The sequence below is a fragment of the Acinonyx jubatus genome, chromosome B4, assembly GCF_027475565.1.
Source record: "Acinonyx jubatus isolate Ajub_Pintada_27869175 chromosome B4, VMU_Ajub_asm_v1.0, whole genome shotgun sequence".
NCBI classification, from domain to species: domain Eukaryota; kingdom Metazoa; phylum Chordata; class Mammalia; order Carnivora; family Felidae; genus Acinonyx; species Acinonyx jubatus.
In genome coordinates this window covers 25,433,424-25,449,096 of record NC_069387.1, presented here as the reverse complement: position 1 = coordinate 25,449,096, position 15,673 = coordinate 25,433,424, and the positions used below count along the sequence as shown (strand labels likewise).

The 15,673-nt window shown below is 37.9% G+C and overlaps 1 protein-coding gene across 4 annotated transcripts in view; it reads left to right on the top strand.

Annotated features, from left to right (window-relative positions):
• MPP7 (MAGUK p55 scaffold protein 7) overlaps positions 1 to 15,673 on the top strand; it is a 290,238-nt gene that overhangs the window by 161,825 nt on the left and 112,740 nt on the right. For 3 of the 4 annotated variants that reach the window (XM_027073705.2, XM_053225440.1, XM_053225439.1), the window contains exons 4-5: positions 8,869 to 8,946; positions 11,571 to 11,651. The exons of the other annotated variant lie outside the window; for it this stretch is intronic. In XM_027073705.2, coding sequence (XP_026929506.1) covers positions 8,869 to 8,946; positions 11,571 to 11,651 — 159 coding nt within the window. The remainder of the gene's footprint in view (positions 1 to 8,868; positions 8,947 to 11,570; positions 11,652 to 15,673) is intronic. 4 annotated transcript variants of the gene reach the window in all.

The following is a 15,673-nucleotide window of genomic DNA, read 5'->3' as shown; positions in this document are numbered from 1 at the left end:
AGCGCACTCTTGGTTTCCCGTAGCCCTCTGGCTCCCACAGTTAAGCACTGCTGACTTTCAAACCAGGCTTTATGGAGGCTTGTCTTTATGGGGCTGATTTCCCTCTCTTCTGAGAGAGCGTCTTCATGCTTGTAATATCCCTCCTGGTGGGTCATGGGTCTGGGGATTTCGTTTCCAATTGTATCTCTTTCCCCTATCCTTCTTCATGTGGCTTCCCCTTTAACTGTTGGTCTGTGGAAGATGTATTTTGCCAGTCTTTAGATGACGTTCACAGTGAGTTGCGTCTTCTGTAGTTCTAGTGTTGATGGATCTGTGAGAGGTGAGCTCAGGATCTCTTCCTCCATCATTTTCCCAAGATCTTTCCTGTGGTTGGAGTTTTTGCCCACAAAGCCCAGGAATCCCAAATTGTGAAAGTAGCGAAGCGGCTGGCGATTTGGCAAACTCACCCATCAGAAGCAAATAAAAAGGCTTTCTGAAAAGATATACCATCAACCTAGGACTTAATATGACACCCCTTGGAAGATTTACTAACAACCCCAGATTATAAAACATTTGAGAATACAGTCTACCCTCAGCTACAGTCTGCAGGCATCGCAAATAGCAAGATTAAAAGTCAAGCACTCTATGTAATACAACAATTTTATAAAATAAGTATACTTAAATGATATCAGCTATAAAGAAGGCTTTAAGCATAAGAAGAACATGAGGTGCTAGGAAAAAAAGAACAGAGATTTGTAAAAAGAGTCATATATGAACTATACAAATAAGATGCAGAGTTATTTTAAAAAAACACTCAAAACACTCTGTGAGGGGCACCTGGGTGGCTGTCAGTTAAGCATCTGACTTCGGTTCAGGTCATGTTCTCACGGTTTGTGAGTTCGAGCCCTGCGTTGGGCTCTGCACTAACAGCTCAGAGCCTGGAGCCTGCTTCAGGTTCTGCGTCACCCTTTCTCTGCCATTTCCCCCACTTGTGTGTCTCCTCTCTCTGTCTCAAAAATAAATACTTAAAAAAAAACACTCTGTGAATAAGTTCTTTAGAGATTAGACAGTTTAAGAGAGCAAAGTGATTGGAAGATAGATTTCAAGAAAATTCCCAGAATGCTGGGAGACGGTTAAGATATCCCAACTTCGTTTTTCACAGAATATGTGTAGCTGGCAAGCTTAACCCAAAAGCCTTGTGGCAGAATAAAGGGCTAAGAAGTTTCTCCTTACTCTAAATGTCAAGAGTGTAGATAAAAGTATAATAACAATATTGGCTCAGAGAAACAAATTAAGAATACAGAATAGAGAGCCCAGCTACAGATAACTTGTGTACGGGAGTTTGATAAGTAATATTACAGATCAGTGGGAAGAGATTAAATGGTGCTATCCTTTTGAACATGGATTAACTTAGAGCTCTTTCACTATACGAAGTCAAACTGTAAAACTTTAAAGAAGTCACAGCAGAATCTCTTTATTAGGACAGGGAATGTTTTCTTTAAGAAACAAAATGCGCAACCATATAGAAAAAGCTGGATGTCTTTGGCTATGTTAAAGTAACTTCTATGTGCCCAGGGCTGCTGTATTTTTTAAGGTAGGGTGGACAATTGACAAGTAGTCGAAAAAAATGTAATAGTTTAGGTACAACAGAAGTTGATTTCCTGCTCAGCGATCATTTAGAGGGATACGTCAGATTGAGGTGTCACTGTCCTCTGTAAGGTCTTTTGGGGACCCAGATGCTTCCATCTGGTGGCTTTGCTGTCATTTAAGGCCTTGTCATAGTCTGCAGGCAGCTGGGGGAGGGGGAGAGTATGGAGGAAGCATCCCAATTTCTTAAAAGCCTCAGCCTGGAAGTGGCACTTAGAACTTCCCTGTCGTGCTTGACAGCTGAGCTGTAGGGGGAGGGGTGGAGGGTGGACATGACAGGAAATGTGGCTTCACTAGGCAGCGGCTGTCTAGCTACAGTTCTTCAATGGCTGTGGAAGAGGACAGTTTATGTTGGGAGCAGCTGTCTCTGCCTCTGAAACTACTGTGAAAACAGAACTCGGAAATTGGAGAAGATAGACATTAAAGCCGTAGGGAGATTCCATTTCCTATCCATTTGATTAGCAAGATGTCTGGTAACACCAAGTGTTGGCAAGGGTCTGGGCACTCAGGAAACACTTGACGACTGTTAGGCATCTCCCACAGTGCAGGGAGGAGTGGTGTGAAAAGGCATTCAATAACAAAGAGCAGAAACAACCACCGTGTTCTCAGTTTAAAAAAAAAAAAAAAAGATAGGGAAACTACTTTTTTTTTGTTTTTGTTTTTAATGTTTAGTTTTGAGAGAGAGAAAGAGCACAAGCAGGGGAGGGGCAGAGAGAGAGGGAGACAGAGAATACAAAGCAGGTTCCAGACTCTGAGCTGTCAGCACAGAGCCCGTTGTGGGGCTGGAACTCATGAACTGTGAGATCATGACCTGAGCCGAAGTTGGATGCTTAACCAACTACGCCACCCGGATGTCCCATGTAAACTACCGTTAATTAGTATGACAGAATATCATCGAGCTGTTAAAATGGATGAACGACATCTACGTGTATCAAGCTAGATATCTCAATGTCGTATCGAATGAAAAATCCAGTTGTTGAGGAAACAGTGCCATTTATGTACAAAAATAGCTTTGATGAGCGCTGGCTGTATATGGAAGTGATGAATCACTAAATTCTACTCCTGAAACCAGTGTTACACTATATGTTAACTAGAACTTAAGTAAAAATAAAAAAAAAAGGAAGCTTATGATGTTTATCAATATATATATGTTTAAAAAGATGAAAATGCATATGGGAATATATCTGTCAGTGTCAACATAATGTTTCGTTTTCTTGGCAGGGAGGAAAGAGGAGGGGACAGAAGGGCGGGTCCCTAGCCTAATCTCTTATGAATTACTTTAAGAGATATTTGAAGCAAATATGCCAGGCTAATAGCGCTTTAATTTTGATGCTGGGTATGCAGTGAAATATATTTGCTTTATTTTCAAAAAACGTTTAACGTGTTTAAAATGGAACATTAATAATTAAAACATTTCAAACATTTTAGAAGTTAAAGAATGGGAAGGTGTGGTGTATATATACAATGGCATATCAGCCAGTCCTAAAAATAATGACATCTTGCCACTTGCAATGACTTGGATGGAGCTAGAGAGTTATTAGGCTAAGTGAAAGAAGTCAGTCAGAGAAAGACAAAAACCCCATGATTTCACTCATATGTGGGATTTAAGAAACAAAACAAATGATCTCAGCTGCCCAGCTAATGGGCAGTGAATGAAACAGGGGCAAATACTATTCTCACTTGCTTGAATAGGTCAACTGAAGTTTTCCCTTTCTGTGGTCTGTGTCCTCATCTTTCCCAGGCTATTACCTTTCTAAATAGACAAGTTTAAGTGACGTACACTCTTGCCATATATTTTTTTTTTCCCATACTGAGAATCTTTCTCCTAGAATGGGTGCTTGCCTTAGTCAATGTTTTGTGAATGAACGAAACTCCAGTTAGGGTAGTTTGCCTTTTCTTTCGTTTTCTTATAATTTGTGCGATGAAGTGTTATGACTGAAGGGTTACGAAGGGCTGGATTACAGAAAGAAGGAATGAACTAAGATGAAAACAGAAAAATACTAGAAAACAAAAACAGTAAAGCTAATCTAAAAGGTAGTTCTTTGAAAATACAGTGAAATCAATGTTTGTTTACTAACGGAGGGATAAAGGGTAGAAATAGAGAAAGCATGGATACAGAAACTAAGAAATGGTGCTAAAGAAAATGTGTAATAGAGGAAATTCAAAGACTTGCAAGAGGCTATTTTGCTTCCGTGGATTCAAAGAGAAAATGAATAATATTCTGGGAGATGGTATTTTTTAAGACCAGGAAAAAAACCAAATAATTTTTCTAGGAGATAGTATTTGCCACAACTGACAATAGAAAAGATAGAAAAACCTACATGGAGAAATTGCCTGAAGCCACCCAGAAGAAATAAAGTTGAGGGATAAAGCTACCCTCCAAAATATGTCAGATCCAGCTAGTTTCTCAGGGGAATGCAGTAAAATATTTCAAGAAGAGATCACTCCAGTAGTATTGAGATGTTTTCAGCCCATATAAAAAGATAGAAGCTTCCATAGTTTAAAAAAAATGAAGTTAGTAGAATATTGTTATCAAGACCTAAGAAGACAGGACCAATGGGGAAAAAAAATAACACAGCCTCAGTCAAGAATATTGATGGAGAAAGTCTAAATAAAATATTAGCCAGTGGATTCCACAGCACATTAAAAGATCAATATACCCTAATCGAGCAAGGTTCACCGTGGGAATGCCAGGATGAGTAGTAGTTTGAAATCTATGAATAGAATTCCCATATTACCTTGTCAAACAGGAGAAACAGTATGGTTGTATCTAATGGAAAACATTTTGTGAGATTGAACATTAAATTTTTTCATATATATATATCTTAAAGTTTATTTATTTTCAGAGGGGGGATAGGCGAGGCTGCAGAGAGAAAGGAAGAGAGAGGATCCCACGCAGGCTCTGCACCCAGCACCGAGCCCAACGAGGGGCTCCATCTCACGACCCTGAGATCATGACCCAATCCTATGCTTAACTGACTGAGCTACCCATGTGCCATGAACATTCATTAAAATAATAATAATAATAATATAACTCTTGCATGGGTATTAATTTCACATGATACTATGGATCTATGGCAGTGGAAAGCCAGAATTCATCGCATATTAAAGACAGGGAACAAAGCATTGCCCCTCATCAGTTTTAATAATTTTATTTTTTTGGAGCTATTGGCCAAGAAAATTCGCCAAAAGAGAGAGTAGTGCTATAAAATTGGAAAGAAGGACATACAGTTGAGCACTGTTGCCTCTGTTCTGTTGATGTTTTTCCAGCTTTAAATTTCCTCTTTCCTGATAAAATGGGTTTTTTTTTGGAGAAAGATTATTATTTTTTAAAAGAGGATCCTCGCCATTAGTAGAATATTTTTATTTATTTATTTTAAACCCTACACAACATGGTTCTGTCATTCCCAGCTCCTCCTGGCTGGCATTGTGTCCCATGGCTCTTCTAATACTCAGAACTCTCTCTTCTCCGTGTTCTAAATACATGAGGTAGCTGGGTGGGGGGTGGGGTGTGTGCAGTGCTAATTCTGGTTTGGCTGCTTGCTGTTAACATAGAGAATCCAACTACTGAGCGGGTGTTTTCACTGCTTTTTAATATTCATAATAGAAGGCAGGAAATGGATTTTTACAGCTTTGGTTTATTTAATACCATTCGGGCAACCATGATTGGGTTCTTCCGTTTACCTCTACACGTCACTGAGACGTTTCAAACAAATAATTGTGTTGAGATTAGTCAAGATTTATTTTATACATTCGCTATTGAAGCTTCATTTAAAACCATCTCTGTGTACAAAAATTATATTATTGGCACCAGATTCTCTTACAAAAATTAAACATTTATTTTCAAGATGTGTGTAAATGAAGGTAATTACAGCTTTCCTATAAGAATTGGTTACATGTAGAAATGGTTTTTATTTTAACTGACTTTTTCTGATGTAAGTATAATTACAGAAGACGAACCCTTTCGGCCATGTGCATAATCACTATTTAGTGGAGCATAAATGTCTCCGTTTTAAAACGTCCTTTTTTCTTAATAGTGTATTTTAAATATTTTAGCATGCCATTTTTTAGGAGCTTACTTTTGAATAATTGCCTGTTTTGCTATTGTATGAAACTAACCAGTCTCCCCTTTTCGCCAGTCTTTTTTACTCCTGACTCTTTTCTTTCTGCAACTCCTTCCACTTTTGCTCTCTTCTTGTTGTTCAGAGGACAGAAACGAAGTATGCTTTTATTGCATGGCTGAGTCTGCACAGGGAAGTGTTTAAGTTAAAATAAATGAGATTTTGTAGGTTTGGCAATACATGATATTTAGTAATTAGATGCTGTGTCTGCGGTTCTGTTTGTCTGTTGGATTCCAGAATGTTAGCACTCAGGGAAATTGACTAAACTATATCAGAGTGAATTTTTCTGGTGTGTAAAGGTGAATTACAGAGCATTTAACATAAAGCTGTGCCATATCATTCAGTATGAAAGCCACTAGCCTCATGTGGGCATTTAAATTTAAATTAATAAAAATTACATAAGATAAAAAATTCAGTTCCTTAAGTAAACTAGCCACAGGACAAGTGCTCACTAGCCACATGTGGCCGGTGACTAACCATGTTGGGCAAGCAGGTACAGAACGTTTTTTTTTTTTAATTTTAAGTAGGCCCCATGCCCATCGTGGAGGCCAACTCAGAACTTGAACTCACAACCTTGAGCTGAGATCAAGAATCGGATGCTTAACTGACTGAGCCATCTAGGCGCCCCCAGAATGTTTTCAATATCACAGAGAGTTCTGTTGAATAACCTTGGGGTGAAGTTTATACGTCTTACCTGTTTATTATATTAGTATTTAAAACTCATTTTTGTTTTTCATTTTCTTCCTGGATATTATAAATACCAATAAAAGTGAATTATTTGGGAAACAATGGACAACTTAGAACTACTTAGAATAATTTTTACTTTCCTGCCAACTTAATTTTTAAAATTCTGTCCTGAAGTGAAACATGTATCAACATAGGGTTACCGGCAGTTAGAAATTCTAGGAGGAAAAAAACACAAAAAAGAAACTGTAGGAGAACATTTGAAAATTCTTGATAGAATACAAAGTCATAGGGTGGGGGCAGGTTTTCATATCACTTGGCTGAAGATCTACAGAAGGTGATGTGGAGAGAGGGGCTCACAGGTTTTAAAAGACACTCAGAAGCAGCAAAGTAAGTGGAGAAACAATACATTTATTTGGAGCATGTAATTTCAGGCTGTGATTACAGTAGTGTATCAATATAAATTAATCTGGAAAACCGAAGAAATGTTGGAAAGAAAAAATAAGGGGAGGGGTGCCAAGGGACCATCCTGTGGTCATTGGAAACAGCCATTATTATTTGTCACGTATCTGCCCAGCCTCCTCTCTGTCCTGTTCAGCCAGCAGTGAACGAGGTCCGTGAGGAAGGCAGAGGAATGTTAGTCTGAGAGGCAGCCTTCTGGAGCAGTGAAGAGCTCGGACACTAAGCCAGGTGGCCTGACCTTTAAGTCCCAGCTCAGCTGCTTCTCTGTGGAACCACAGCACATTGCTTAACTCCTGTGTATCTGCTCATCTGTAAAATGGGATGCTGTTGCATTCTGCCTCTTACTATTCTTGTGAGGGTTAAGGAATTAAAATACTGAACTCCCTGAAGACTGTATTACTGATAGTACTGATCACTGTTCTATAGGGAATACAGACACACGGTAAGTCCCTAGTAACTATGAGCCTCTGTATTTATTATTACAGGGAAACAGACATTTAAACAAGTAGTTGCAATAAAGCTAGGCGAGTCTTCCGAGGAGGGTAGGTTCAGCATTCTATGATAGTATTTGTTGAGGTGACTGAATTTTTGATACCGACTTAAGCAAAATTAATTTAGCTCTTAGGTGGGACGGTTTTGTTTTCGATCATACTGTAATAGTTTCTCACATCAAATCTTGCTCCTTCTATAGCTTGTAGTCTTAATACAATAACTTGTTTATTACCCTACCGTGATTAATATTTAAATGTTCCAGTATTTTAAGCAAAACTGTGGTCCTGATCACTGGTAATATCATAAGTGTCAAAATTCTTTCCCTGATACTTTGCATTGTGGACCAGCTTGCCAAAAAGGTAATAGAATCCTCTCTTAGCAGTAGCATCTGGCTAATCAAAATAAAATCTATCTTCCAGACATTTTACAAGAGAGTTTGGTTAGCTTTCAGTATAATTAAAGAGTATATTACTGGATACCTAAGAGTGTATTACTTGATACCTATTAAAAATGGGAAATTCTGAAGTGCAACTGTTTTTTATATATAGTGAGGGGCAATTTCTTCAAGTGTAAATGAATAAGTCGAGGCTCAAGTAAGTTTTCAAGTATAACATTTTAAGGGCACCTCTGTATGAGCTGAAATCGATCAAACTGAAATCAATCAAATGCTTTGCGTTTGTCAAAGCATCTTTCATCTCTTGATAATACTCGGGTTTTTTCGTTTTTTGTTTTTTGGTTTTTTTTTTACAGAACGCTGTCTTATAATGCACTAAACTATCTTCTGGGCTTTGTGTATCTTGGGTAATGATGGGAAATGAAGGACCAAACTATTTATTGTTTAACAATATAATTTTACTGGTTTTACAGTACAGAAAATTATTTAAGCTTAATAGTTACGAGACGTGTCTCTCTAGCTATGAGAACTCTCTTTGTTTCTTAGAAGTTTGACCCTGGGGGGGGGGAGACGCTGACAATTGGGGGGGAAAAAGACTCAAAGGAACAGCATGCTCAGAAAGGCGTTCCCAGAGTGCTGACCACTGGCCCACACAGTGCCAGCCCCCTCGCTCTTCGTGGTTATCACAAACCAGCCTGGCAGGATGTAGCTGCCAGCTTATCACTTTGCTTTAATCATAATTTATGTTTTTAGCAGGAATATAAATTACAACCAATACTTAAGGTATTGAAGCAATATGTTTTAGAAATTACAGATTTTATAAAACTAACAATTATTCGGGGGAAAAACTAAGGTTTAGCTTTTCTGTGAGTCCTATTTGATAACGATTTTTCCCCCATTTGACCTCATGTTAGAAACACTGGACCAGAGATGAATGATGCCCACATACCTGTCATCTCTAGGTTTATCGAAACATACAGTTTTTGTTTAGAGAGTCGAGCGGATCAGTTTTCTTGGCGGAGATAAAAATCTTACAGTATCTTCCTGTTTGCCAGCAGGTGAACTTATACTCACTTGTTTTTCTTCCAGATTCATGAAAAACTCCACTACTATGAGAAGCAGAACCCCGTGCCCATCCTCCACGGCGCAGCGGTCTTGGCCGATGATGTAAGTGTGCCTTCCTGAGCTCCCTGGGACATGGCTCCCTCGGGCCTGGCCGGGACAGAGCTCATCCCAGTGCAGACAGACGCGTGTGATCCAATGAGCGAAAACCAGAAGAAGCTGCAAACGTTTCCAAAAGTCCTGTCATCACAGAGCTTATGCTGATATTATGCTGATTTTCATTCACCCTCCTGCTCTAAAAATTTTGCATTGGAGATACCATCTTGTTCTGCCTTGGTAACTACGTAACAGAAATTTTAGGCTCGAACTCTCCGGGGAGAGAGAAGCTGTCAGCTATTAGCGTTCTGAGAAAAGTCACAGGCAGGAGGAATGCTTTGGAGAAATAAAGACAAATGAGATATGTCTATTGCTGACAGTGCTAAAAAAATGACAGATACTCGTATAGGAATGAGGCATATGAAATACATAAAAAGACAGGATTGTTTTTAAAATGGATTATAAAGCATAGTTATGATTTATGGATATTAGACCTTTCCAAATTACCTTCATAACCAAAAAATAAATTTTAGAAGCAGTTGGCATTGATGGAGTAGTTAATTTCCTGTGGCTATAATTTTATTTTCGATCTGGGGGAGGGAGCTAACTTGCTGTTTCTTACTGTTAACTTTCAAACTCGGATGAATTGAGAGCGCACCTGGATAAACTATAAGACACCAAAGCTGCACAAGAAATCGGTTGCATGTGAAGGCTCGTTTTAGTGATGTCCTGTTAACTTACCTGTTGCCTTTTAAACTTTTTACTTTGTTGTGATAAAACAAGCAGTAGTTCACTTGAGTAAAATATCAGGGCCATAAGTATAATTTAAGAAAACCAACCACCTTCCGAGGTTGATTTTCTTATATATATTTTATCTCCTAATTTAGATAATAAAGCATATGTAATAAATCTCTCAGATGTTTGCCGCCTGGTGAGTCCCCAGGCTCCCTTCCAGGTTTATCCAGAGATTACAAATTATCGGGATGTTTCAGTGTATGTGTTTTATGAGGCGACTCACTCCTGTGCATCGTAGAACCAAAATTTTTGAAGTGAAGGTGTAGATAGAATTCTACAGCTGTGAGCTGTAGTTGCCACTTGAGAAAGTCTTAAAAAGCACCTTAAAGACATTGACTCTTGAGGGTTTGGGGAAATATTTGTTGATATCCAATGTGATTGAGGCCCAATCATATTACAGTATTGCTTCTAAAAAAAATTAGAGACTTATACAGTAAAATGTAGCATTTTCTAATTCATCCCAGCAATATATTTAAATTTTAAAAAAGTGACTAAGGCATGCAAAGAGCCTTTTATGCCTTTTTGTAAGTTAGCGATTATTTCTAAGAATTATTTTAACTTGACAAAAATGTTACCTTGGAAAAGTAAAATCACTTTTTGAAATGTAACCAGTGAATTTATCAATTTTATCAGATTTTATTTTTTGTGTATAATTTATATTATGCCCTTCTTTTAGAGAAAAGTCCTTTTCCAGAGATAAGAACAGCTCTTTTTAAAAACCTTGGTGGAAACAAAAAGAAATTTCATGCAATATCTTAAGAACGGTTTTTAAATGAAAATATATGTACATATTTTGAATTCTTTACTGAGTATTTCACAATTTTTTTTTCTTTTTTTAAATTTCTTTCTTTTAATGTTTATTTAAGAGAGAGAGGGAGGGGTAGAGGGAGAGAGAGAGAGAATCTCAAGCAGGCTCTGCTCTGTCCGTGCAGAGCCCGATGCAGGGCTCCAACCTCGCAAACCATGAGATTGTGACTTGAGCCGAAATCAGAAGTCAGATACTTAACCAACTGAGCCACCCCAGCACCCCTGTAATTTTTTTTTTCTATTTGTTCTTGCTTTTCTTCTTTCGAAAATACATGATCCTTACCATACCTGAAATGGAACAGAATGTTGATAGGAACATCTCTAAATGAAGAACATGAGACAGGTTCAACGTTCTAACCCTTTCTTTAGCTAGAATCATCTACGGGCATTCTGGATCATTATAGTAGAATACAGTCAGCATTTTTGGTACCAGAGTACTTGTCAACCTATTGTAAGTCATTTTATGATTAGCCTGGTTCCCATTTAATGGACTTCTTAGTCTGTGTAGGTAAACATAATAAAAGTTTCAGACCATTTGCTCTATTAGAGACATTCTAGTTCTTTTTCACTTCAGCTCTAAACAGCAAGCTACTGTGGGTTTTTGGAAACCCTGTGGGTTTCACCACCTCATTCAGAACCTTTTTTTTTCATTTTTTTCTTTTTCTTCCTTTCTCTCTCTTTTAAAAAATCGTGTCAAAGCCTGATCCAGTCCTTTTTACAAGTGGTCCTTTGTTTGCATGCAAAAGACCATTCCTTAAGATGAAGTGCTGGGATTTGCCCTCATTGCAATAAATCAGAAGGTGATCTGGCTGATAGGATTTTTTTTAGTTATACTCTCAGCCAAGATCCCGGGCTGGGACCTGGGCTACCAAGGGCCTAAAAAGAGGAGCAGTGATTGATCGTCTGTTTTCTTTCATGCTGACTTTTCCTTAATCACTGGAAAGTGGCAAGATAGATTCTCATTTGTCACACATGGAGCTACACAGTGCTCTTACTAAATGCTCTCTCTGTCCATGTGATCTCCCTTGCAGCTGGCCGAAGAGCTTCAGAACAAGCCATTAAACAGTGAGATCAGAGAGCTGTTGAAACTGCTGTCAAAACCCAATGTGAAGGTGAGGACATGTAATAAATATCTTCCAGAAGAGCCACTTTCTGAGACTTCAGATGAATTTTGTTTCGAGCGTCAATTTTCAGTAAATATCTTTTCAAATGGTGCCCAGCATTTTAATAATCTAAATTCCATTAAGGACAAAGAGTTGAGCTTTTGATGATAATGTGACCAACTACAAAATACTTTAATTGGGAAGCTCAGGGTTTAAGTTGGTGAATGTAATGTCACTTCAAGGTCAATTTCTCATTAAATGAAGGTAAGAGTACCGAATACAGAGCCTATTAGTGGTTTTGTTCAGGTTCATTTTACTTGGCTACTTGATGGTATTCCGGTATATTTGACAACAATGTCTATTTTCCTATAGGATCATTTTCGCTTTCCTCTTCCCTCCCTTCCCCGTCGTCCCCATCTCCTCTCTCTCTCCCCCCTGATTCATGTTTTAATATATGCTACCATCTTACAGAGCAGAGCAGTTTTCCAGTATAAAATATTAGGAAAATATTGGTAGGCAGATTTCAGTTCTCCCTACCATTTTTTAATTGAAGAATAATTGACATAACAATATTGCATTAGTTTTAGGTGTACAACATCATGTTCTGATATTTATATACATTATAAAATGGTCACTGTAATTGGTCTAGCTACCATCTGTCATGATACAAAATTGCTACATTATTATTGACTGCATTCCCCCTGTGGTCTACGACATTCCTGCATCTTATTAGTTTATAACTGGAAGATCGTACCTCTGAATCTCCTTTACGTATTTCACCCCTTCCCTGTGATTTTCTTTCCAGCCGTATCAGTTATCTTTCCTTCAAGGGTGGTTGGTCAACAGAAGCCATTTAAAAATCTTCCTGTTAATTCGAAGGTCATTAATGCACTAAATCCCATAACGTGTACATTTTGGACTTGATACTCCTGCAATTACATGTGAAGTATTTTTCCATGAGTGAAAATTACGTATGGACAATGTGATGAGAATGACAATTTCTATTATCTGTCTATTGTTTATCTTTCGATAGTTTCTATTAAGCATACGTAGGCTGTCAAATGAATATTTCTGCATAGATACCAAAATTGGTTTTTGCCTTCCTTGAAAAATCTCCTGTGGAACTGTGCTATAATGGTCTTAAATTGGTAGTCAAAAAAGATAGTATTAAATAAAAGATGAAGTGAAAACATGCACAAGCCATAATTCCTAATCCCTGTAAGTAAAATAAATACATGAACATATTGTTAAAAATAAATGGACCCTGATTAGTAATTTGGAGTCATTGACTTGTACTGGTACAGAGGAGATTGAATTTTAGTTCTGAAAGAATCAGGAAATTAAAGACACAGTGTTCAGAAAGGTGAAGAGCTCAGAGTAAGAGATTCATAGGTAGAGAATTTTCTGAAAAGGTCTTCATTTGGTCTCAGAGTACACATGAGAATTTAATATTGAACCAGAAAATGGTGAGGTTAGCAATGGAAGGCTTGTTAAACTCCTACTTGAGAGTGTTATCTTGGTTTGAGTATTAGAAATCAAAGAAGAATGTTTCTGACAAAAACCAACAACATGATTTGATATTCAAGAGCGTTTGGAATGGAATAGTTAATAAAATATTATACTGGATGGAAACTGGTATTTGCCTTGAGAGGCAGGTATGATTTTAGATGGTATTCAGCACCATTGGCTACAGCCTTATAATTGGATATTGAAACTTTGTTATGGTGAAAATATTTTAGATGAAGACTTTTAAAACTTTTTGTAATTATATAGCCATGTGGTAAAAGAATGGGTGGGAAGTCAGACTGAAAGGTGTATTTTCAGGAAGTTATGTGTAGGAAGTGGGTAAGATTGCAGACACATGATGTCACGATTGACAATGACAATTTCTAGTTAGCCAGTCTTGGGAAAAAATCTTCCGTCCCATTTTGACCTAACATTTAACATTGATTTCTTTGAAATCATTTATATTAACTACCATCAATTTGAATTTCACTTTTTATAGGTAATTACTGTAAGAAGTCGTTTAGTAAACTAAAATATTTCCTTGTCTTTTTTTCAAAGCAGAAGCAAGGTACAGTAGAATATGACAGGTGTCCCTGAATTATAAGTTGAACTGACAGTTTTAAATATGAAAAATGTAACTCCCAGATGTTAATTTGAATACTGTTTTTAATTTTTTAGTGGTTAAGAGAAATAATTATTTGCTAAAGATGGCTGTCCCATTTAAAATACTTAGTGCACAGTAGTGAAAAGAAGCCTGAGGTGTACCTCCAAAGCAATAATGATGTTTATAAACAGACGCGGATGTATACAACCAAATATATAGCCACTATGAGAAGGATACTATGTGTGTCCTACAGATTTGCCAGCTCTTTTTTGAAAAGTTTTAAAACTTTCTCTGATTATTTATAATGTTGCCAGAGTCAGATCTTCATTCATTCGTTCTCAAATGTCCCATGCCTACTCTGTGCCAAGCCCTGTAGATAGAACTTGCAGAAGGTACATGAAGGCTAATGCAGCTGACAGGAGGAATGTTGGGTAAAAGGATGCATAGAAATACTGTGGAACACAGAGGAGAGGGGTGGTAAATCTAAATTTGGGAAGTGGGGAGGGGGCTCAAGAGAACTTTGCAGAGGAAGTGACATAGAAGTTGAGCCCTGAAGATTGGCTTCGAGGTCACCAAAAAAAGGAAAAGGAGTGAGAGATGAGTCGGGGGCGGGAGGGGGGATGTGAAAACCGATGTTTTAAATAAGGTGAATAGTGTATGAAATCCCATCAAGTAACTTGTCAAGTTTGAAGACACAAAATAAGTTCAGTGTGGTTGAGCAGTAGCTTGTGGCAGAGGGGAGGGGGCGGGAGTTCAGAGCTAGACAGGGGATCCTTTGAGTGGCAGGGGGCGGTGGGGGGGGGCATATATGTCCTGGTTTGCCCAGGAAGTCTGGTTTGTGCCTGTGGTCCCAGCATGATTATTAATAGCCTCCTTCTCATTCTTTTGTTTCCTTCTTTAGATGATAAATTAACATGGCCACCCTTACTGTGAGCATCTTAAAAAGTTTGGGTGTCATCCTAAGAGCAGTTGGAAAGCCACTGAAAGGATTTAAACAGGCAGGCGACACAGTCGCTTTCGTGGACAGGTTCTCAGAGTGGAAGGGGATGGTAGGGTGGGAGAAATGGAATGCTGAATGGAGGAAGGCCAGCTGTGAGTTGAGGAAGTAATCCAGGTGAAGCACGATTATGGCCTTAGTGAAGGATGTGAGGGGATGGCAGTGGGGGATGGGTGGAACTGGATGTAGCTTCAGTACGTGGTATTGGCACAACTGGTTGATTATTGGGGGAAAAATATATATATCTAATGTGTATTATATATAATGTAATACATAGTGAATTCCAACTAGATTAAAGATTTGAGTATAAAAATTTGGACCATAATCATGGGATCAAGAAGAAACCTTAATAACCTCAGGAACAGAGGGACAGATAGACACCCACACACAGGAAAAGTACAAAAAACAAATCCATGAATGAGGTTAGAAGAAATTGTTTATTTATGTAAATAATTTACATTGGTCTTTAATAAGGTGTGATAATTTATTACTCTGACTCTAATTTTCCTTTTTACAAGGGACTTGATGAAGACTTAAAAATAGGACATTTTTTGAGACTATGTACTTGCATTTCTAATTCAAACCGTGAAGAAAGTAGAAGTTCCTATTTCCATTGCTCCGTTAGTGAAGATGAGCATCATGCCGTATGTTTAGTGACTTTTTGTTTTGTCCGTGAACTGTGTGACCTTTCAGGAATAGCTCCTGTCCACTGGCTGCATTAATTTTCCTTTTTTGCATGCAGAAATATTACATACATATTTTCCCATTATAAATAGAGTGCACTACTTTTTGTTCTGTGCACTTTTAACATTTTGGTATTTTGTGGACTTCTGTTTGGAGTAACAGTTATCTAACTTCTCTCTTAGAGGTGGATATTTCTGGTTTCTTTTTTTTTGTTTTTTTTTTGCTATTTAAACAGCACTA